This window comes from Salmo trutta, chromosome 25 (assembly GCF_901001165.1).
Source record: "Salmo trutta chromosome 25, fSalTru1.1, whole genome shotgun sequence".
Lineage (NCBI taxonomy): Eukaryota > Metazoa > Chordata > Actinopteri > Salmoniformes > Salmonidae > Salmo > Salmo trutta.
The window spans coordinates 10,670,125-10,693,529 of record NC_042981.1 but is presented as its reverse complement, the minus strand read 5'-3'; the positions used below and the strand labels follow the sequence as shown (position 1 = coordinate 10,693,529).

General features: G+C 45.4%; 1 protein-coding gene across 6 annotated transcripts in view; it reads left to right on the top strand.

Moving 5' to 3' along the window:
• The window catches only part of LOC115162000 (nesprin-1), a 163,333-nt gene that overhangs the window by 94,703 nt on the left and 45,225 nt on the right, over positions 1–23,405 (top strand). For 5 of the 6 annotated variants that reach the window (XM_029712888.1, XM_029712889.1, XM_029712890.1 and 2 more), the window contains 36 exons: positions 144–287; positions 818–973; positions 1,302–1,466; positions 1,747–1,919; positions 2,123–2,276; positions 3,499–3,642; positions 4,118–4,282; positions 4,538–4,855; positions 5,694–5,849; positions 6,005–6,175; positions 6,467–6,793; positions 6,999–7,151; positions 7,432–7,599; positions 7,752–7,931; positions 8,044–8,190; positions 8,460–8,585; positions 10,442–10,618; positions 12,868–13,133; positions 13,653–13,902; positions 13,989–14,264; positions 14,398–16,035; positions 16,273–16,446; positions 16,734–16,897; positions 17,422–17,566; positions 17,908–18,126; positions 18,495–18,769; positions 19,046–19,211; positions 19,498–19,653; positions 20,274–20,426; positions 20,641–20,823; positions 21,092–21,229; positions 21,536–21,721; positions 22,028–22,150; positions 22,351–22,533; positions 22,781–22,924; positions 23,139–23,318. In XM_029712888.1, the coding sequence (XP_029568748.1) occupies positions 144–287; positions 818–973; positions 1,302–1,466; positions 1,747–1,919; positions 2,123–2,276; positions 3,499–3,642; positions 4,118–4,282; positions 4,538–4,855; positions 5,694–5,849; positions 6,005–6,175; positions 6,467–6,793; positions 6,999–7,151; positions 7,432–7,599; positions 7,752–7,931; positions 8,044–8,190; positions 8,460–8,585; positions 10,442–10,618; positions 12,868–13,133; positions 13,653–13,902; positions 13,989–14,264; positions 14,398–16,035; positions 16,273–16,446; positions 16,734–16,897; positions 17,422–17,566; positions 17,908–18,126; positions 18,495–18,769; positions 19,046–19,211; positions 19,498–19,653; positions 20,274–20,426; positions 20,641–20,823; positions 21,092–21,229; positions 21,536–21,721; positions 22,028–22,150; positions 22,351–22,533; positions 22,781–22,924; positions 23,139–23,318 (8,043 nt within the window). The remainder of the gene's footprint in view (positions 1–143; positions 288–817; positions 974–1,301; positions 1,467–1,746; positions 1,920–2,122; positions 2,277–3,498; positions 3,643–4,117; positions 4,283–4,537; positions 4,856–5,693; positions 5,850–6,004; positions 6,176–6,466; positions 6,794–6,998; positions 7,152–7,431; positions 7,600–7,751; positions 7,932–8,043; positions 8,191–8,459; positions 8,586–10,441; positions 10,619–12,867; positions 13,134–13,652; positions 13,903–13,988; positions 14,265–14,397; positions 16,036–16,272; positions 16,447–16,733; positions 16,898–17,421; positions 17,567–17,907; positions 18,127–18,494; positions 18,770–19,045; positions 19,212–19,497; positions 19,654–20,273; positions 20,427–20,640; positions 20,824–21,091; positions 21,230–21,535; positions 21,722–22,027; positions 22,151–22,350; positions 22,534–22,780; positions 22,925–23,138; positions 23,319–23,405) is intronic. The other variant, XM_029712891.1, reaches the window with a different exon arrangement.

The window sequence follows — 23,405 nt, the reverse complement described above, 5'->3', positions numbered from 1 at the left end:
TATAAAATAAAATACAAAATCACCCTCATTGTACTTTACTGTGTCTCGAGAGCAAGCATTTTGCAATTTTATCAATTTGTGTGATGCTGAAACCTGTTTTGAATTGTGTATCAGAAGGTGCGTGTGTTTCTTTCCTATTTCAGAACCTCCAGTCTCAGATGAAGGACTTTGAGGCGAGTGTGGAGCCTCTTCAGGAGTGGCTGAACGGGACAGAGGCTGCTGTACAGGAGAGCAGCACACGACTCAACGACCTCACTGCCAAAAAGCAGGAGTTGCACAAGCTGCAGGTATACGTGGCTCTCAGCCTATCAAATCACAAACAGCTATCCCCATAACTATGCCATCATCCCACCAATCACCATGCCCTGCCAGGCACCAGCATGGCCGTTCTAGAAGCTCATTTCAGCTCAGTCACTGTGAACCAGTGATGGAATTCCGCATCGCACTGTCAAAGCTTATCATAACTGCCCACTGCTCATTTCTGCCCTGCTATCTACCCGATCTATTTTCAAATGCTCATGCTGTATGTGTGTTCAACGCGGCATAAATAATAACTGTTTAAAGAGTTCACACTTGACAGCCCTGTTCAATGTTTTCAAATGCTTGTATCAAACATCTTTGTCTGTTGTGTTCGTTAACCTTCTTTCGATTGCCATGTCATGACAGTATTTCATGTTCATCACATTGACCCAGTCTGCTTTTTCTTCCACGTCATTATAACCCTGGTCTGTAAGTGTCTATGTTAACTTGGCTAACTGTCTCTGTGTGTTGGCTTGCATGCCTCTGTCTCTGTGATAACCTGCTTGTGCCCTTGCAGTCTGTGCTCGAGGAGTTAGCCTCTCAAGAGGTTCAGCTGATAAGGCTCAGAGAGAAGGCCCAGCTACTATGGGACGGACACGCGGCCAGAAAGGGCTTTGTCCACCGTGTCTCGCAGCTCTCCGCTCAGTACTTAGCTCTAACCAACCTGACCAAGGTAACTAACACCTGCCTGCCCGCCTGTCCACCTGCAAGAGGACAGGCAGGAGGAACTAGAGTGGGTTTGTCTGGAGTCATTTCTCCGGTTCAAATTATGAATATAATCAATGAATTTCCAATCTTATAGCTGAAAAATGAAATACTGTAACCAAGAATGTAAACTTACTAAATGACTGCTGCTCTTCTTTTATTCCATACTGAATTTTAGCCCTATGGCATTTGTATACACAAACCCCAGGTTCACTTTAAGTTGAATTTGTTACGAGTGTGCACATGAACACACAGAGACTGACCTATGACATGTGCTATGCTTTGTGGTTCTACAGGAGAAGGCTTCCCGTATCGACCGCATCGTCACTGAGCACCAACTGTTCTCCCAGGGGCTGAAAGAGCTGCAGAACTGGGTGGCCGACACCAGCCACATGCTGCAGACCTACTGCACTCCCACAGCAGACAAAAATGTCCTGGACAGCAGGATGATCAAGCTGGAGGTACAGTACGACCACCTCTGACCTACATCAAGCTAAGATAAACTTAGCTAAGCTAAACTAAACTAAGTAAACCTAACTAAACTAAACAAACTAAACTAAGCTCATTTTTTATTAGCTAAAATACAATCAACTAAACTAAACTAAACTCGGACTTGGATTATAGAGTAAAAGTTGTTTTAAATCTCCAGTATGTAACCGGTAGCTAAGTTAGCATTGCTACTGCCTTCCAGATGTCTGAACTCATTTTGTAATACATGTATTGACTCTTGATGTGTCTCAGGCGTTGCTGACAGCACGTCAGGAGAAGGAGATCCAGCTGAAGATGCTGGTTACCAGGGGAGAGTCTGTCCAGAGGAACACATCAGTAGAGGGTGTACCAGTAGTCTGCAAGAACATCCAGGACCTCAAAGACTCCTGGGAAACCCTGCTTTCTGCCTCCATCCAATGCAAAAGGTTAGCTTCTCTTTTTAGTAGAATACTTACTGGGTTATGATAACATCTGATCATATTGAATATTTGTTTTTACTGTGAACATTCTAAACACAACTGCCAACTTAAGAATGTTGGTCAATGTTGAGACAGTGTACAAGTGCCTTTAGTAGTGATCAGCTAACTGTGTGATATATTTATGTGTACTACACTGTATTCCCTCACAGCCAGTTGGAGGGAGCCCTCTCCCAGTGGACCAGCTACCAGGAGGATGTGTGTCAGTTTGTGGGCTGGGTGGAGCATGTTGAGGAGAGCCTGGAACCAAGAGACAAACAGTGCTCCGAGATGAGAGACAAAACTGCCAACCTGGGCAAAGCCAAGGTACCCGCGGTCATCTACACTGAGTATACCAAACATTAGCAACACCTTCCTAATACTGAGTTGCAAACCCCCCTCCCCCTCAGAACAGTCTCAATTTGTCGGGGCATGGACTCTAGCGTTCCACAGGGATGTTGACCCATTTTGACTCCAATGCTTCCCGCAGTTGTGTCAATTTGGCTGGATGTCCTTTGGGTAGTGGACCATTCTTGATACACACAGGAAAATGTTGAGTGAAAAAACCCTGCCAGTGTTGCAGTTCTTGACACAAACCGGTGCACCTACTACCATTCACCGTTCAAAGGCACTTACATTTTTTGTTCTGCCCATTCACTCTCTAAATGGCACCCATACACGTCTCAATTGTCTCAAGGCTTAAAAATAATTTTTTAACCTGTCTCCTCCCCTTCATCTACACTGATTGGTGGATTTAACAAGTGACATCAATAAGGGATCATAGCTTTCACCTGGTCAGTCTATGTCATGGAAAGAGCAGGTGGCCTCAATGATTTGTACACTCAGTGTATACTACTTTTTATTACTGACAGTCAATGGGAAATGTGATTGCAAATAATAACGGTGAAAGAGGAAATAATGTCTGGTGCCGGTGCGAATAATAATGGTGAAAGAGGACGTCCTTGTCATGTGCCTCTGCCTTGTGAAACATTTTGATAAAGTGACACTAACAGTGTGTCATGCCATGGTTTGTTCAGCTTTAGACAGTGCAAATAATAACAGTGAAAGAGGACATCCTTGTCCGGTATTTCGTATTTTTTGTATTTATTAGGATCCCCAATTAGCTGCTGCCGAGGAAGTGGCTACTCTTCCTGGGGTCCAAACAGAAAACAATACAACAAATAAAATACATAATATACATAAATATACATTGCACTACATTTACATTACAATTTAGTCATTTAGTACACACTAAATGACAAAATTGTAGTACACATCCAGAACTAACAACAGCTATTGCATTTATCTTAAGATAGCCAGGAGAGACAACCACATATCACAGTCATATCCCAACCACATATCAATACATACAGTAATACAATATATAATACAATGCAAAATACAATAGGAGGGTGCCTCTGCCTTATAAAAAGTCACCAAATGCCAATGTAATACACGTTTCGTTTTATCAAGAACTAACCTAACCCTGTGTCATGCTGTGGATTAAATGCATTCACATTAGGCCTGATCCATGTTGTGTCTGTTTCAGCTTCTCTATGAGGAGGTTCTTAGCCACAGCAGTCTACTGGACACCATCACCGTGAAGGGAACCAACATGGCAGAACACTACGTCACCCAGCTAGAGCTCCAGGACCTGCAGGAACGATACCACACCGTCAAGGACAGCACCAAGGTATATACAGTACAGCAGTGAAGCATCCATCTCCTTCTCATATGTTAGTATCACTTGCCAGACTTATCAAATCAAAATCAAATCCAATTTTATTTTTCACATGTGCCAAATACACCTTACCGTGAAATGTTTACTTACAAGCCCTTAACCAGCAATGCAGTTCAAGGAATAGAGTTAAGAAAATATTTACTAAATAAACTCAAGTAACACCATAAAATAACAGTAACGAGGCTATATAAAGGGAGTACCGGTACTGAGTCAATGTGCGGGGGTGCAGGTTAGTCGAGGTAATTTGAACATGTAGGTAGGGGTAAAGTGACTATGCATAGATAATATGCATAGTCACTTTACCCCTAACTTATGGCATTCCTCCCGTGCACAGTGGCTGTGTGAAGACACAAGTCTCATGTTATCATTTCATGTTTTTGTAGTAGTTACATGTCTATAATGCACATATTTGTTTTTGTGTTTCCAGACTGCGGTGGGGAAGGCAGAAGAGCTGGTGCAGGCCCACCAGGAGTACGAGAGAGGCCTGCATGTGTTTGAGGCATGGCTGGAGCAGGAGCAGGAGAAACTGGGCTGCAACACACAGCTAGAGGGGGATGTGGACACTCTGGAGGAGACGCTTCAGAAACTACAGGTCATAACAAGAACATACTGCTGCTTCCACATACAAGAACCAAACAAGAGTGGCTTTTCCCATTCATCTTATGCCCTGACGTATTGAATATAATGGACCATATTCCCAAATTGTTGTCTAAACATATGTTACTCAGCATGGGGAAAATTGCCTAGCTTTTCCTGTCGGCGCGAGATGTATAACGGCGTTGGAATGTCCAGTAATGTTTCGTAATGTTCAGTCTGAATAACTATGCCTCTCTGCATTCATTTCCAGGAGCTGCAGGTCCAGTGCACGGAGGGCCAGGCCCTGCTCAACACCCTGCTGGACAGTAGAGACCAGGTTGTGCCCTGGGGTGTCCCCCAAATTGAGGACCGGATCCTGGAGACCTTGCAGCAAGACTGGAATCTGTACCAGGGGAAGCTTGGAGACACCAGGGCCCAGCTCAACAGTGCCCTGGCCAAGCTCCGCCAGATGGAGCAAAAGTTTCAGTGTCTGGACAGCTGGCTGAATAGCATGGAGAGCAAAGGTCAACTGAGGAGTCATCGCCGGTCGAACCGTGCCACCAAAGACGCTCAACTCCAACTGATAAAGGTCAGCATCTTCTTCTTCGTCTTCTACAGCGCCTGAGTTTCAGTACATGATGTCCGGTGTTTGTATGTCTCTCTGAGCTTGTCTTCCAATAGGAGGTGCTGGTGTTTCAATAAAGCCCTGTTTCAACTAACACTTAAAATTGGGGGAAATTAGGGCCAAATTCGAGCTGGCTGGAATGGAATTCTCAAAATCGAGCTGGGCCGAGGGCCAACGCAGCCCTGTTTTACAACTGGTGTCTGCTCGATTAGAATTTGGGCTGGTGACGCCGTTACTATGCAACCACCAAGCTGATCACTGCTGGATGCTGACACAAAGTTTAGCTAGCTCATCTGGGCTTGTTGCTGTCTGGTTTGCTTGGTTAACTAGCTAATAGCCAATGCCATGGCAAGCAAGGTAGGAATTAAGCTAGCTAGCTAGTTATGCTAACGATGACGCTAACTGTTTAACTAGCTAGCTAACGTCAGCAAGCTATAGACATGGCTCTGAACCTCGCTGGCACTGGCAGGAGTATGGGCTAACGTTAGTTACAGCATGGTGAGGGTGAATTAAATTATTCAACATTAGTGAAGCCAGCTGCAGTCACATATTGTCTACCTAGCAACATGACATCATTTCTGTTTTCTTGAGGCAGTGGAAACACAATTTCAGCCAGCCCTCCAAGGCCAGCCCAACCTGGGTTTACTTCAAAGTACCAATAGAAACAGGTCTTAAATTATGTTTTTCTCTCTCTCTCTCTCTCTCTCTCTCTCTCTCTCTCTCTCTCTCTCTCTCTCTCTCTCTCTCTCTCTCTCTCTCTCTCTCTCTCTCTCTCTCTCTCTCTCTCTCTCTATGTATACAGAGTTGGCAGGAGGAGGTTCTAGTGCACCAGGAGGAGGTGGAGGGTCTGAGTGTTCTAGCCCAGCAGATCATAGATGAGACCCACATCAGCAGCCGGGTCAGCACCAGAGCTACCCAGCTCACCTCCCGCTACCACGCCCTGCTACTGCACCTACTGGTACGACCTGCTCAGTTACACACATAGGCAGGAACACAAAAGCATGCACACATACACACACACATTGGAGCAATTTACACATCCCAGTTTGCTACCACAGTGCAGAATCTCCGTTTCTATCTTTTTTTCTTGGGCTGTCTGTTGATGTACTGCAGGAGAGCATCAAGCAGCTGCAGGTGGAGGTGTGTTGCATTGAGGAGAACCAGAATGTGTTCAGGACCTTCTCTGATTGGCTGAGCTCGGCCCAGAACAACTTCAGCACCATGGCCATCAGCATCAGTGTAGTAGACCGTCTTACTATGGAGAGGAAGATGAAGACACTGGAGGTACAGTAACAGACTCTTCTTACAGTTGCTGCCCTGAGTCTGGCGAGAGAGACTATAGTCTGAGCTTCAGCTAAATGGAAGCCATGCCTCTAGCAGCTTAGTTGGTAGGCAACAACTGGTATGTCGCAAAAGTAAGCTCTTTTGAAATACTTTTTCAGTGCGGACCTAGTGTACTTTAGCATCACAGTGACACTACCAAGTCTCAAACTCTCTTTGCTTTCTTTCATCCTCTGAAAAGGTTATGGTCACAGGCGTAACTGCTTCTGTTTACTCTGTATGTCTTTCCTCCAGGCTCTTCAGAGTGACATGGAGCAGGGCCACAGCTTCCTGAAGACGATGCGTGAGAAGACAGAGCGGGCCGTGGCCTTCCTGGAGGAACCAGAAGCTGAGCAGCTGAGGGAGGAGGTGGATGCTCATAGATCCCAGCTAGAGGGCCTGATGGATGGGCTACGCACGGAGCACAGCTCCCTGGAGAAATGCATCTCCCTCTCCAAAGACTTCCTGGACAAGTACAAGGCCCAGGCACAGTGGCTCGCTGAGACCAAGGCTTTGTTAAGCTCACCCATCGAGCTCAAAGCTGAGCTCTACCAGAAGAAGGCTCAGTTAGCCAAATATAAGGTACATAGGCTAGCTGATGTCATGCTAATCTGCTTGGTAGCTCACATGCTGCTGTGTTTACTGTTGATAACCTCAACTTCCCGATCGATATCTATTTGTCTGTCTGTCTGTCCGTCTATTTAGTTGTGCTGCGTTAGAAATAATAATTTTCAACAACAGCTGAAAGATTTATTGATATTTAAAGAACATTTTCTTCCTCACGTAGACAATCCAGCAGACAGTGCAGTCCCACGAGTCAGCGGTGAGGTCAGTGGTTGAGAAAGGAGAGGTTCTGCTGGATATGGTCTGTGACCCCACCATCAGAGACAACATGAACAGGTTGCAGACTGACTACCAGGAACTCTGCACTGCAGCCAAGGTAGGTGTCCTGCATTGAAAGCTGTAATGCTGCGCTTTGGACTCAATGGTTCTATGCGCTACCGTTATACTACATACACTTCTAGCTAGAAGAGCTAAAGGCGCCCTGAAAAAATTAAACATAACCCCTAAACGTCTTATAATTGCTACCACTTGCAGTGATCATCGACTACAATATTAGTGAGCTTCCATCATCTGTAATCATCTTACCTGATTGGTGTGGCTGTGGAGACGTCTACTGTAATTGTCTATGAGAGAAAGTGTTTTGAACTTGTTTTCAGAGCCAGGTCCAGAGTCTGGTGGAATGGGTGAAGGAGCATGAGTGCTACAACAGTGAGCTCCAGGAGGTGGAGAAGTGGCTCCTACAGATGTCCAGTAGGCTGGTCACCTCAGACTCCATGCAGACCTGTAGTATGGAGACGGCCACACAACAACTGGCCCATCACAAGGTGGGTGACTGACTGATGCTATGGAATGGAACCGTATGACAATCAATCAGAATGAAATTATGTAAATTCTGAAGTTCAAAACCAACAATCTAAAATGCAATTGTTGTCTACTGCTTTTTCTAATCTTAACTCTTGTCTGTCATATTTCTCAGGCAATCATGGAGGAAATAGCTAGTTTTGAGGAGCACCTGACCAGTCTGAAGGAGAAAGGAGATGACCTGGTGTCCAGCTGTACAACGGACCAGATGAAGGCTAAGACCAGCCAGCAGGTCAAGGCTTACCATCAGGGCACCAGAGACAGCTACTCAGCCATCTGCAGCAGCGCACAGTGTGTGAGTACTATAGTAACACGCTTCGCTGCTCTGCTCTGTTCTACTCTCTTACTGTTTCCATCTCCCTCTAACCTGCCCCATCTTCTGACTTGTCTTGGTGTGTCTTCATCAGGTTTACCAGAGTCTGGACAGAGAACTGCAGAAGCATGTCAGTCACCAGGACACTCTGCAGCAGTGCCAGACCTGGCTCTCCACCGTCAATGAGGAGCTACTGCTGCACTGTCAACCTCCCTTTGGCATGCAGGAGGCCCTCAAACAGGTGTCTGACTGACTGGTTATCCCCTTGCTCTTTAATAGGCAACGAATGAGAATGAAATGACACAGTTATGTTGTTTCCATGACAACTGGGTTATGCCTTGAAGTTCTGGAATTTCATCACCATTCTGAATTCCTTCATCAAGTCAAATAGAAGGCTCTGCTTCTGACCTAATTTGTACAACCTGGTTAATTAATATAAATAACGGAAATGAACAAATGTTTTATCAAGCTGATGACATTTGTCTGTATATTCCCCTGTCACCTGTACAGGTGAAGCACTACAGGGCTCTACAGGAGCAGGCCAGTACGTACCTGGACCTGGTGTGTTCTGTGTGTGACTTGTCTGATGATGCTGTGAAAGCCACTGCTGCGGAAGTCCAGCAGGTCAAACACACGGTGTGTGGGCTGGTCTTATTGTACATTCACTTCTGGTCATCACATTGTCCCTACAGTATTGACAACAGGGTTTTCCCCATAAGTTTCAGTTTCAAGTATTTGGCATATGTAAAATGCTGACCACACCGCTCGTGTTGGGTGCGCGAGTGTTGCAAAATACATTTACCCATACATGTTATTCAATCATTGCACACACACTGCTCGCGTGCGTCAGTCAGTGTCTGTGTGGCCAGGCGCTTAAATAGAAATTGGTTCTAATTGTGAAGCTCAATGCGCTGCAAGTCCAGTCTCTCCCATCTCCTCATTGGTTTTTAGGAACATATACCCAGGTGCCATCTCCTCATTGGTTTTTAGGAGCATATACCCAGGTGCCATCTCCTCATTGGTTTATAGGAACATATACCCAGGTGCCATCTCCTCATTGGTTTTTAGGAACATATACCCAGGTCCCATCTCCTCATTGGTTTTTAGGAACATATACCCACATGGGTGATTGAAAGATGAACTGAGGTCCACACTCCAGTCGGTTGTAGTAATGTACCGTAAAGTTGGTTGCCAAACGTCATATAAAGTCCAAAGAAGAAAAAGAAGCCTGAAGGAAAGAGGAGAGATGATGAGAAACGAAATCGGTTGATCGTTTTATCTGTGGATTAATTGTCGGAGTAGAGGACCTTGTGCATTTCAGGTAAAATCACAACCCAATGTTTATATCCCTGGACAAATTAGCTATCAACAGCAAGCAAGCTAGCTAAATTACCATAAATGTTTAATGCTTTTTGACCTGTCCCCAAATTAATATAATTGGTTCATATATAATTGGTTTTGTTTTGATATTTTAACCTGTATGTCCTCATCGCTCCTGGTGTGGGTGAACAAAATCAATGTGCGCGGGATGGCACACGTGGATACACGCACGTGCCAGTTTTGGTCAGCAATAAATACACACATCTTACTCTCGCAAGTTCTCACAATAAAAAGAGCATTACATTTCACGTCATTAGAATTCAGGGCGAATATGTAGGCCTATAACAGCCTTGGTGCCAGTCTGTTACTGCTCTCTTGCCAACTCCTTATGGAATTGTCATGGAAAACATGAAGTCTGACTTGACAATGACATTGGAGTAGGCAAAAACACTAACAGATCTGGGACCAGGCTAATAAGTATGCATACAACAACCAGCAAAGGAATCATAAAACTGATATACAAAAAGACCTACCACAAAACAAGCCTATGTTCAATCATAGAAAAAAAGGTGGTATCTAGAATCTAAAAGGCTTCTTTGGCTGTCCCCATAGGAGAACCATTTAAATAAACCTTTTTGTTACACTCGTTGTTTGAATGAGGAGACCAAGGTGCAGCGTGGTAGGCGTACATCATTTCCTTTAATAATGAACACCAACAAAACAAAAAAATGCAAAACCGAACGTAACGTTCTGCAGGGCTAGACAGCACAATGCAAAAACAAGATCCCACAATCTCAGGTGGGAAAAAGGGCTGCCTAAGTATGATCCCCAATCAGAGACAACAATAAACAGCTGCCTCTGATTGGGAACCATACTAGGCCAACAAAGAAATATAAACAGATTTGCCCACCCAAGTCACACCCTGACCTAACCAAATCGAGAATAAAACAGACTCTCTAAGTTCAGGGCGTGACACCTTTTGAGTTCCATGTAGAACCCTTTACACAGAGGGTTCTACATGGAACCCAAAAGAGTTCTACCTGGAAAAAAACAATTTTATGCTATGGGGACAGCTGTAGAACCCTTTTGGAACCCTTTTTTCTAAGAATATGCATAGGTTGACTTCCTTGTTGTACTGCACTCAGCTGTGTACTTCATGTTGTACTGTACAGATGGAGGAGAGGATGTTGAGCTCCCAGGAGCTGTGTGAGGGCTGGAGGGAGATAAAGGAGCAGAAGCAGGAACTATCTGATCAGTTCCAGGACATGGAGCAGCAGCTTCTCAGCCTCTCCAGAAGACCAGCCGAGCTCGAGACCAAGATCGCCCTCAACATGCTCACCCAGGCCAAGGTAGGAAGCAGGGTCAATCCCACAACATGCTCACCCAGGCCAAGGGAGGAAGCAGGGTAAATCCCACAACATGCTCACCCAGGCCAAGGGAGGAAGCAGGGTAAATCCCACAACATGCTCACCCAGGCCAAGGGAGGAAGCAGGGTAAATCCCACAACATGCTCACCCAGGCCAAGGTAGGAAGCAGGGACCTGATGACAGACCTAAGTGGTTGAAACATTGTCACCAATTAACCACATCAAATTGTATTTGTCATATGCAAATACAACAGGTGAAGACCTTACAGTGAAATGCTTACTTACAAGCCCTTAACCAACAATGCAGTTTTAAGAAAGTATGTACTAAAATAAACTGAAGTAAAAAATAAATAAATACAAATACAAATTTGAAAAATAACTAAGAATTAAACGGCAACAATAAAATAACAGGGAACATAGACTGCAGTGTGCAGAGTAAAACATATGTAGTAACAGTCAATAGTTTGGACACCTACTCATTCAAGGGTTTTTCTTTATTTTTCTATTTTCTACATTGTAGAATAATAGTGAAAACATAAAAACTACGAAACAACACATATGGAATCATGTAGTAACCAAAAAAGTGTTAACCAATCAAAATATATTTTATATTTGAGATTCTTCAAAGTAGCCAGCCTTTGCCTTGATAAATGACTTAAATATATAACAGCTTTGCACACTCTTGGAATTCTCTCAACCAGCTTCACCTGGAATGCTTTTCCAAAAGCCTTGAAGGAGTTCCCACATATGCTGAGCACTTGTTGGCTGCTTTACCTTCACTCTGCGGTCCAACTCATCCCAAACCATCTCAATTGGGTTGAGGTCGGGTGATTGTGGAAGCCAGGTCATCTGATGCAACATTCCATCACTATCCTTCTTGGTCAAATAGCCCTTACACAGCCTGGAGGTATGTTGGGTTATTGTCCTGTTGAAAAACAAATGATAGTCCCACTAAGCGCAAAGCAGATGGGAGGGTGTATCGCTACAGAATGCTGTGGTAGCCATGCTGGTTAAGTGTGGCTTGATTTATAAAAAAGCAGCAAAGCACCCCCACACCATCACACCTCCTCCTCCATGCTTCGTGGTGGGAACTACACATGCAGAGATCATCAGTTCACCTACACTGTGTCTCACAAAGACACAGCAGTTGGAACCAAAAATCGCAATTTGGACTCATCAGACCAAAGGACAGATTTCCAACGGTCTAATGTCCCTTGCTCGTGTTTCTTGGCCCAAGCAAGTCTCTTCTTATTATTGGTGTCCGTTAGTAGTGGTTTCTTTGCAGCAATTTGACCATGAAGGCCTGATAAATGCAGTCTCCTCTGAACAGCTGATGTTGAGATGTGTTTGTTACTTGAACTCTGTGAAGCATTTATTTGGGCTGCAATTTCTGAGGCTGATAACTCTAATGAACTTATCCTCTGCAGCGGAGGTAACTCTGGGTCTTCCTTTCCTTTGGCGGTGCTCATGAGAGCCAGTTTCATCATGGTGCTTGATGGTTTTTGTGACTGCACTTGAAGAAACTTTCATAGTTCCTGAAATGTTACACATTGACTGACCTTCATGTCTTAAAATAATGACGGACTGTCATTTCTCTTTGCTTATTTGAGCTGTTCTTGCCATAATATGGACTTGGTCTTTTACCAAATAGGGCTATCTTATGTATACCACCCCTACCTTGTCACAACACGACTGATTGGCTCAAACGCATTAAGAAGGAAAGAAATTCCTCAAATTAACTTTTAACAAGGCACACCTGTTATTTGAAATGCATTCCAGATGACTACCTCATGAAGCTGGTTGAGAGAATGCCAAGAGTGTGCAAAGCTGTCATCAAGGCAAAGGGTGGCTATTTGAAGAATCTGTTTAATACTTTTTTGGTTACTACATGATTCCATATGTGTTATTTCATAGTTTTGATGTCTTCACTATTATTCTACAATGTAGAAAATAGAAAAAATGTAAATACAAACTTGAATGAGTAGGTGTGTCCAAACTTTTGACTGGTACTGTATATTTTTAGGGAGCACTGTCACACTTCCATCTTCACTGGATCCCTAAGAAGACTTAAGTTTGATCTCTCCACATTGAATCTAGATTCAAGAAGTGTGTAACAGTCAATATCAGTTTCACCGATTAGCAGTTTGCTCATATACAAACCACTAACACAGCAGGAGATCAAACATGCACATTGCTCAAATCCAATTTATCTCTCTCCACTCTCTCCAACAGGAGTTTAGCCAACAGCTGCAAAGTAAACAAGCCACCCTATCCAGGATGACAGAGAGTGTGAGTCGTCTGACTGCGGGCCAGGACAGCCCGGAACATGGGGAGATAGGGCGTCTGAGCCATGCCTGGCTGGGGCTATTTCACCAAGCTAACAGGCTGCAGGGCCAGAGACAGGAGGACCTGCAGAGGATCCAGGAGTACCACAACTGCATCACAGCCATGGAGGCACTGTTTGAGCAAGTTTCCAAGGAGTGGGATAACCTGGCCAGGTGGGGTCATCTATCTATCTGAAACCTATCACTGAGTTACTATAGAATGAGATCCAGAGATCTATTGCACTAACTTTGCTCTGATTCCACGCACAATAATATCATAATGCACAATTAAAGTTCATACATAATGTTTTGACAACATCACAAAAAAGCTAAAACTTTGAATTTCTTTGGTTCTGTTTGGCTGACTCCAGCAGGTCTTGTTGCTATTTGCTAGTGAATGAGCAGTCCTTTTCATTGCAAAAGTCTATTGATGTGGGACCAGACTCCAGAGCACTCTGTTTATGTAAATGAAGATTGACTCTGTGTGGGATCAATAGCTGATAGTCATAGTTGCCATGACAGTGGTAACATGACTTAAGAGTTTGAGAGCTGTACCATCATTCTAAAAACCATGACAATGTCTCTCAAACATTCCCTTTCAGCAGTAGACTCTATTTTCATTAGAATATGTCTTAACTTTGAAAAAGAGTCATTATAATATCCAGTAATTTTATATTTTCATATCCTCCCTAGGACTGATGCTGAAAGTTCATCTGAGCACTTGGAGGCGCTGAAGAAACTCGCCATAGCTCTCGAAGACCAGAAGGGAACTCTGGAGGACCTGAAGGACCAAAGGCAGAAAGTCACCCACCACCTAAACCTGGACGACAAGGAGCTGGTGAAGGAACAGATCGGCCATTTTGAGCAGCGCTGGGTTCAGCTGCAGAGCCTCATCAACAGGAAGATACAGGACTCTGTGCTGACCCTGGAGGACATGGCCAAGGTCTGTGTGTGTTGTAAAAGGCAGAAGACACATTTCAGTTCTAATCAATGGACAATAAAGTATCTATTTTACTCTATTCTATTCAGGTGGAGGCCCGTCTGAAGGAGGCCAGGGAGTGGGCCGAGGAGCAGCAGCCAGGCCTTTCTGAAGCCATGAAGATGAGTCCTCCTCCAGAGCTGGCCCAAAGCTTCCTCTTCGACCACCTCAGCATTTGCAGCGAACTGGAGGCCAAGCAGCTGCTTCTGGCCCAGGCCATGAGTGATGCTGACCGTGTCCTGGCTCACCTGGGGCTTAACGAGTGCCAGCGCCTGCAGCAGCTCATCTCAGACACTCAGGCCGTGGTGGAGTCACTCAGCGTGAAGGTGGGAGAAGGTTTTATAAAAGGCTATTTGGGTTTCTCACCTCTCCTGCACATGCATGTATACCTTATGTTTACACTGTAACTCATGTTATAAAAAATATATATATTGTATTTTTTGTGCAAATTAAATAAAGGTGGCTCAACGCAGGAAGCACCTCAGCAAGGCCTTCACTGAGAGGACCCAGTTCTTGCAGGCTGTCAACCAGTCCATCACCTGGGTCCAGCAGAATGAGAAGAAGGCCCAGGTGGAGGAGTACATCGCACTGCTACCTGACGACCTGGCCAAGCAGGTTAAGGCTTGCAGGAACATCCAGAGCAGCCTGAAGGCCTACCAGAGCGAGCTGACCTCCCTGTGGTCTCAGGGCAGAGACCTGATGAAGGACGCCATACAGGACGAGAAGGTGGAGATGCTCACCAAGCTGCAGGAGCTGCAGAACATCTTTGAAAAAGCCCTACAGAAATGTGTCCAGAGGCTCCAAGAACTGGACAAGGTGCTTGTTGCCAGGAAGTACTTCAAGGCAGACCTGGAGAAGATGTGTCAGTGGCTGAAACAAGCAGACATAGTGACCTTCCCTGAAATCAACCTCATGAATGGCGACTTGGAGCTGAACGTGCAGCTGTTGAAGTACCGGCAGATAGTAGAGCAGGCGATGGAATATGAAAACCTCTTACTGATCGTCCAGAGAACTGGTCAGGAGATCCTGCCCACTCTGAATGAAGTGGACCACTGTTACTTGGATGAGAAACTCAATGCCCTGCCACAGAAATACAACAGCATACTGGCTCTGGCCAAAGAGAAACAGGAGAAGATCGAGCAGGCCATCCTAGCCAGAAAGGAGTACGCCTCCTTCATAGATGTGACTCATAATGCATTGAAAGAACTTGAGGAGCAGTTCCATAACTTAGGGATGCAGCCTGTTGGTCTGCAGACAGAGGAGGTTGTGAATTTACTGAGCGACTACAAAGCTCTTCAGGTAGATCTGGGCAACCTTGGTCTGGCTGTCAGCGAACTGAACCAGAAGAAAGAAGGCTTCCGCAGCACCGGTCAACCCTGGAGACCTGAAGAGTTGACCCAGCTGGTGAGCCTTTACAATGGGCTCAAGAGGCTCATCGAACAGCGTGTGGAGCATCTCAACGACACACTGGAGTCCTTCGAGGACCACAAGGCCATGGCCATGCAGGTGGACTCTGAGCTAAAGGCTACCAAAGAACAGCTAGTCAAGGTCAACGCAGAGACCCAGTCGGCGGAGGAGAGGCTGAAGAATTACCATGCCCTAGCCGGGAGTCTTCAAAGCGCCAGCTCTCACCTCTCCAGACTCATGGAGCAGATGGATGACTTGGCTCCTCAGCTGGACAAGGCTGCCCATGAGGCCTCCAGGGAACAGGTGGTCCTTTGGCAGGAGGAGCTGCAGTCCCTACAGTCTGCCGTGGGGGAGCTGATAGTGGAGTGTGAGAATAGGTTTGTCCAGAGTAAAGACTTTGAGACAGAGGTGAAGAGAACGCTAGACTGGCTGCAGCATATCAGGGATGAGCTGGGCTGTGCTGTGGTAGTGGAAGACGTGAGGGTAGAAAAGGTCCAGGAAGAGATCAGGAAACAGCAGATTATGCAGGATGAGGTTCAGTCCAGGCTGAGGATCGTGGCAGCCCTGAGCAGTAGGGAGAAGCAGAAGTACACCAGCGCCAATGAACTGGTCCCAGCCCACGTTGATCTGAGCCTGGAGGAGATGGCCAAGCTACAGGCTGATGTACAGCAAGCCATGAGTTCCAAACAGGTAAGAAAATATCATACTGTCTCAATATGTTACAATATAAGTTGGGTTTTTTCTGGGGTTTTCAGAAATCCCGGTTGGAGAATTCCATCTGAGAACTTTGGGAAATGTTATGGAATTTTGCAAACCTGTAATAATGGCAGTAACAGAACCTATTGGTTGACATTATGTATTGGTGTTGTTGGCTTCACATATTCACCCTCTCGATTCTGTTCGATTCTGTTCAATTCTGTTCTCCAGATCACCCTGGAGCAGGCCTTGGCGTTGTGTCAGAAGTACCACTTCCGGATGCAGTCTGCGTGTGAGTGGCTGGAGGACGCTGTGGCCTTCCTACAGCTGGCCAGTCTGGGGGTGGACGTAGAGAACTACGAAGAGTGTCTCCGCCAGCAGGAGGACATCCTGGCCTCAGAGCAGGTGGCTGCTCTATTAAAGACACAATGCTATAAGAAAATTAAAACAAAGCTTCAATTAATTGCATCTAATGAATGTTGGCCTTTTTGTCTTTGTTTGATGTGATGGGTTGCCTGTTGCAAGCTAGCCTGGTCCCTGATCTGTTGGTGCTCTTGCCAGATATATGTCAGTATGACAATGAGTGACATGATAGCACAGACTAGCACTCAGGCTAGCTTCAAGCACTCGTTCATTTATTTACGCAACAGGATAAGAGTTGAAGTTGTTCTCTCCCTTTTTCCTGGGAGCAGAAGTTCCTAGACCACCTGCAGGAGTTGGAGGCTCTGCCCCCCCAACTGGAGAACCTGGTTAACCCCACAACCAAGGAACAGCTCAGACTGAATGTGGAATCTGCTCAGCAGAGAGGAGTGGAAGTCCGGGATCAGCTGCAGAGTCACCAGGACGTCCTGATCAGGTACAGAATTAGAAGAAAAGGTTGTAACCAAAACATTGACAATAAGGGTTTAAAAGTTTTGAATATAGAGAGCGAGACGTTGGTGCAGAGATGGGTAGCTCAAGACCGAGAGTGATTGGACTGGATTGTCTTAATGTGATCGTCATCATTATGACATACTCAATGGAAACTTAGACATGATATACCCTCCAACACATGTCCCCCCTCCAACACAATGTAGTGTATCATACAGATGTTGGATCTTACTTTAGCCAGTATTGTTGCAGCAAAAATAATACTGCAGCAACATGATTTGCAGCAACCTGCACTATGTGTTAGTGCGGGTTTTCGCAGGATTTATGTAAATCATGAAGCTCATCTGCATTTCCTGTGGTGCATGAATATTATCAGCAACAAAAGAGTGATCTAATTAAGATACTACATCTGTATGTTCTATCTTCTGTAAATACTTGGCTGCACCATGAAATGTTCTATTGGGACAATAACTGAATTGAATTGAACTGAATTAAATTGACTGTCCCTAGCTGTGTGGCCAAGTGGAAGTCTTACCAGGAGGCGAGGCAGACGGTGATTGAACTGATGAACGAAGCAGAGCAGAAACTTACTGAGTTTTCCACTGCAAAGGCTGCCACCTTTCTGGAGGCCGAGGAGAAACTCAGGAGTCACAGGGTAAAAGAGGACCATGGGAAAATAAAGAGTGTCTTTTATTTTGACTTGTACATTCTTGCTTACTTTGCTAAGGACGGAGTAATCAGCATTAATCTTTAGTCATCAAAGCACAAAAAAGTGAACTTTAGTAAACATTTTCCAGGGAGAACTTGATTTGTTAAGAACTTACCCTCTGGGCACACACTGGTTGAATAACGCTGTTGATTCCCAGTCTCAATGAAACTACGTTGAACCAACATGGAATAGACGTTGAATTGACGTCTGTGCCCAGTGGGTAATATGTGGATTTACAATGACTCCTTCATTGTGTGTATATTCCCTCCTTCCTTCCTCCCTGCCAGTCCCTGGTGTCGATGGTGAATGGGTTCCAGGAGAAGCTGACAGGGCTGGAGGAGCAGGCATCACAACTGGAGCTGGTGGGGAGTGAGGCCAGCAAGGCCACCATCAGCCGCTCCATGACCACGGTGTGGCAGCGCTGGACCCGGCTACGCAGCGTGGCACGAGGGCAGGAAAGGGTACTGGAGGACACGGCCCAGGAGTGGAGGACCTTCAGAGAGAAGGTATTGCAACGCTAAACATTAAACATGACTAGATGAGTTGTGAGTACTAAGCAAAACAACGCCAAGCGGTTCTTATAGTACTTCAAATAGTACAATTTCACGCTGTAGCCTATACAAATAAACTGTAGAGAAGACAATAGTATGAACTAAACAGTATACTAATAGCATATACTGTATTGTGTATCTGTTCCCCATATATCCTGACATTATAGATCCTAGCCTGATCCAAATGTTAGTGCTTACAGCTTATGTTTGGCATAACAACTACCATAGATGTTTGCTGCGGTATATAAGCATAAACACATCTGGAATGAGGCTAAATAAGTACAGCACAGTATTTTACATGTGCCTGTCTTCGTTCATTTCAGATGGTGAAGCTGAGGAGCATGGTGGAGGATCTACAGAGCCGTATTATAGACTGTGTTGTGGAGAAGGCCTCCAAGGCTACCCTACAGTCTGTGTTGGACCAGCATGAGCTGCTAATCCAGGATGTAGAGAGAGAGCTGTCCTCCCTCACCCTGCTGCGTCAGTATGCCCTCAGCCTGCTCCATGACGTGGAGGTCCCTTCACCATCACCCACCTCTGGACAGGACGAACTACCCAGTCTCAAGGAGATCAGAGCAGTACAAGACCACCTGGAAAGGTATTGAAACGATCAATATTGTTTTTTTTACATGGATCAGTTGGTCACTCACAAATTAGATTAGCCTTCAAATGTCAGTTCTAGACGTTGCTTTCGAGGCTAGAATATGATCTGTTGGTTATATTATAAACAACTCAATAGGCCTATCAGAAGGACCTGAATGCTTAGTATTACTTACTTCATCCTCATCATTCCGAGAGGAACATAGGGTTAAAGTTTCCATCGCCTTCACTCTTGAATACAGATAATAGTGGTTTTATTTCTCTCCTCCACCAGTCTGCTGCAGCAGGCGCAGACCAAGCGTACCCAGGCTGGGGTGGAGCTGAGGGACAGAGAGGAGGTAGAGAAGAATCTCAGTGTGGTCAAAGCCTGGATCCAGGAGACCAGGGAGCTGCTCCTCAACCCCGCCTCAGATATAGATGCTCTGCTGCAGGAGCTGGAGGTAAGCAGCTGGCAAACCCTATGGAACTAAAGACAGAGTTAACACCATCTAACACATCATTCTATTGACTACATATGACTCTGTCACAAAAATAACTAGTTCATTGCCAAAATTCCATAAGGCATTTACTCAACTGTTGTTTCAAGCAGTATTGTATGCTATGGCGTAGTCTCAGGCTGGGATCGATGCTGGCTGTGGTGTGAATTAAAGAATTGTTATGTGTGTTGCTTGTTTTCGAGTATTGGCACATGTGGACATGACCATGTTTCTCTTATGTATTGTACAGGTGGTTCACGGTGATGTGATTGGCTACCGTCAGCATGTGGATAAGATAGCTGAGCAGCAGCAGAGCAAGTATCTGGATCTGTACACCATCCTGCCCTCAGAGACCTCCATGCAGCTGGCTGAGGTGTCCCTAGCACTGGGGGCCATCGAGGACCAGGTACTGTACTGGACTATGTAGGGCATGGATAGACATCCATACCCCCCCCCCCCCCCACACACACACACACACACACACATACATACACATTTTGCCATGGGGCCCGAGCGAAGATTTTGCAATTTTATAACTAATTTCCTGCAATTCTACACATTTTGCCATATGGTGTTAGCAGTTTTTAATACGATAACTGATGATCAATGGGCCCCACCCCGGTTGGTAATTCAACCATTCTCACTACAAGTTTAGATAGCTGGCCACTATTCTAACTTACCAATCCCCCAAAAATTGATGACATGGGCTAATTGAGTTTTTTTTTTTAAATGTATTTACCTTTATTTAACTAGGCAAGTCAGTTAAGAACAAATTCTTATTTTCAATGACGGCCTAGGAACAGTGGGTTAACTGCCTTGTTCAGGGGCAGAAAGACAGATTTTTATCTTGTCAGCTCAGGGATTCGATATTGCAACCTTTCGGTTACAAGTCCAACACTCTAACCACTAGGCTACCTGCTGATGCACGACCAAATTTCGAAATCGCACTATATCAACTATCTTTTACTGATGTACATTATAACAGGGTTGATTTGTGTATTTCCTTCCTCTTCTGATTTTCCCAAGGTTCTGTCCAAAGAGAAAGAGATCCAGAGGACAAGAGACATCAAGGAGGACATCAGTTCCAGGATCCATGACGTGTCGGAGAAGATGAAAGCCATCTCCACCAGTCTCAATGACAAAGCCAGCGATGTCCATCACGCTAAAGACGACACCAAGGTGAGCGCGAGCTGAAGAGGCTCATGCATACGGCTCTTAATCAGGGTTGGGGTCAATTTCATGTCAATTTAGTAAATTCAGGAAGTAAACTCAGATATTCCAAATATTATTTTCTGCTCTTACTTAACATGTGTTGTTTTCCCTCTACATACAGAGCTGTTATCTTGGTCAGTTTATTTATTAACTCAGAGTTTCTCTCCTCTGCTCTCCGCAGTGTCTTTGTGATGACCTGGAGAGCTGTCATCGGACTCTGTCAGAGCTGGATGCTGCGGTCCAGGAGTTCGGAAGACGAAACCCCATCTTGGCCAAACAGCTGAGTGATGCCATCGTCAAGTTAGGAGACATCCACCACCACACTGCCAGACTGGCCGAGTGTAGGACCATCTGGTTCAAAAAGGTTAGGAACCAATTGTATCAAGAAAAGGTTGGGGAAAAATACAAAATACATGTGAAGTCTAGTTGTTGTTACACTGTTGCTGTTGTTGTAACCCTGAAGAGATGGCATCAATGTACGGTGTTGCCCAGCCCAGAGTGTTTACATGGGGCCATTTGACTTTTAATCCTAGTAATACCATAACACACATTGTCAGTTTCACTAAGGTGTCCAATTCCCTGACGCCTGTTCCCTAGTTCCTCATTGCCTCTCTTGTTATCTCTCCCTCCAGGCAGGGACCCATCTAGAGGAGTACAATGAGATGCTGGACTTCATAGTGAGGTGGTCGGAGAAAGCCAAGGGCCTGGTGAGGGCCAACATCATCTGGAACTCCTCCTCTCATCTGCAGGAACAGATAAGGATGGACGAGGTGGGTGGAGATCGACATGAATAAACACATGATGGAGAGCTGCTGGATTAAAATGCTAATACAAACTGTATTAAACCCTCTCGCTGTTCACTTCCACTGTACCCTCTGCAGCGATGGTGTGTGTGTGTGTTCTGTTACCCTGTCCTATCATTCTCCCTCTAACCAGGGAACCAGGATGTTGGTTCTCTTTAACTGGCACCTCTCAGGATTCATCCATCACTAGGTTGCATTCATTTTCATAGACAGTGTCCTCTTACTCCATTCATTACCTGTATTGTGTTGTCTTCCTCCTCTCCCCATCATCAGTCCATGCTGCGTGAGTCTCGAGAGCTCCATGGGGACCTGCAGGCCATGGGAGAGAAGGTGGATCTGCTGTCTGAGGTGCTGCAGACAGAGAACATGTCCCAGCAGGTGTGTGAGCTGAGCCGCCACACTGAGGAGCTCCAGCAGACCATCAGGACACGGCTGCAGAGCCTTCAGGACGCAGCCAAGGTACTGACTAAGACATACTGAATACACTGGCTTAGCATTTAGCCTAGCATCGGAATTTACTGTTGCATTGTTGTTAGTCTTTGTTTCAGAGACGGTCGTTGTGCATAATTTTGTCAATGTGTAAATAGCTTTTAGCATCTCAGTGTTATTCTCACCTGTACATAAAAACATATTTGATTGATTGACCTGTGTGTAGTCCTATTGACAGGCGGTTAACATGAATTGGTTAGCCAGCCAGCTAGCACTCACTAGATTTGGTTCTGGGTTCCAAGAATAACCCGTGTGTGTCCTGTGTCGTCCCCTCAGAGTATGGAGCCTCTGGAGTACGAGGTGAAGACCCTACAAGTGGCTCTGGAACAGGTCCAAGCTACACTGACCTCTCCTGAACTTGCCCGACAGAGTCTCAAAGAACAACTGGCCCAGAGACAGGTAGCTAACTTCAATTCTACTTTAACCAGAGAATAACACAGAATTTTAAATAGCATTTTATTCTCATATCTTGTTCTTGTTGTTGTTCTTCATCTTCACATCCTCTTCTTTCTGTCTCTTTCTACTTCTCCTACCTACGTCTCACACTTACTTAAGGCTTGACGGTAGAATGTAAAGTTTCCTCCTGTCTGTTCTCCTAGCGTGTGCTGTCAGAGATGGAGGGCTTCAAGCAGCAGGTGCAGGCAGTGCAGCTGTGTCAGAGCGCCCTGCGCGTCCCAGAGGAGGTGATGCCTGGTCTGGCTATCTGTCGCACGGCACTGGGCCTACAGCAGGAGGCCAGCCAGCTACAGCATGTTGCAATACAGCAGTGCAACATTCTACAGGTAGGGAGGCCGCAGCACATTGTGTAACGGATGAGAAACCGCATAATGAATAAGACTGCCTGTGACTGAAGACTTGTGTTAGTTCCCCGAGCTAATGCCTAGGTTTTAGCTCAACGTAACAACAGTCTTGAGGCACACAGAAGACCAGGGTTTCGAATCCAGTTAGCCACACCTGCAAGCCACGAACAGTTGACATCCTACATTGTGCACCAGTATTGACGTTCCTTGGTTTCCTGTCCTTCTGTAGGAGGCTGTTGTGCAGTATGAGCAGTATGAGCAGGAGGCGAAGCATTTCCAGGGGCTGATAGAGGACGCCCACAGGGTCATCCAGGACCAACCCATTCCCACCAGCAACATCCAGGAACTGCAGGCTCAGATCCTACACCATGAGGTATAGTACAGTGGAAGAAAATAAAATATTTTGCATATATAAAGGAATTGAAAACCTCTAGATTATGGTACTGGTTCTGATAAGTAGGTATCCAAAACAAATGTAAAAATAAACTAAATAAACATTGAATAAGTGTATGCTTACAGTGTATATAGATGCTTAGCTCCCTTGTTGTGACCATAACCACTGACTGTGATTGGGATGCTACTAACAGGAGCTGGCCCAGAAAATCAAGGGTTACCAGGAGGAGATAGCCAGTCTGAACTCCAAGTGTAAGATGCTGACTGTGAAGGCCAAACACGACACCATGCTACTCACTGTGAGTGAGACGGAGCGGGCGGGGCTTACTGTGGAGGACCTGGATGGAGACACAGACAAACCGTCTGTTCTTATGGTGACTGGCTGACTCCCCTCCTTTACTAATCATGTGTTTTGTACTGTTCTGATTACCGGTAATTAACTAACTCAGACAAATCACTCC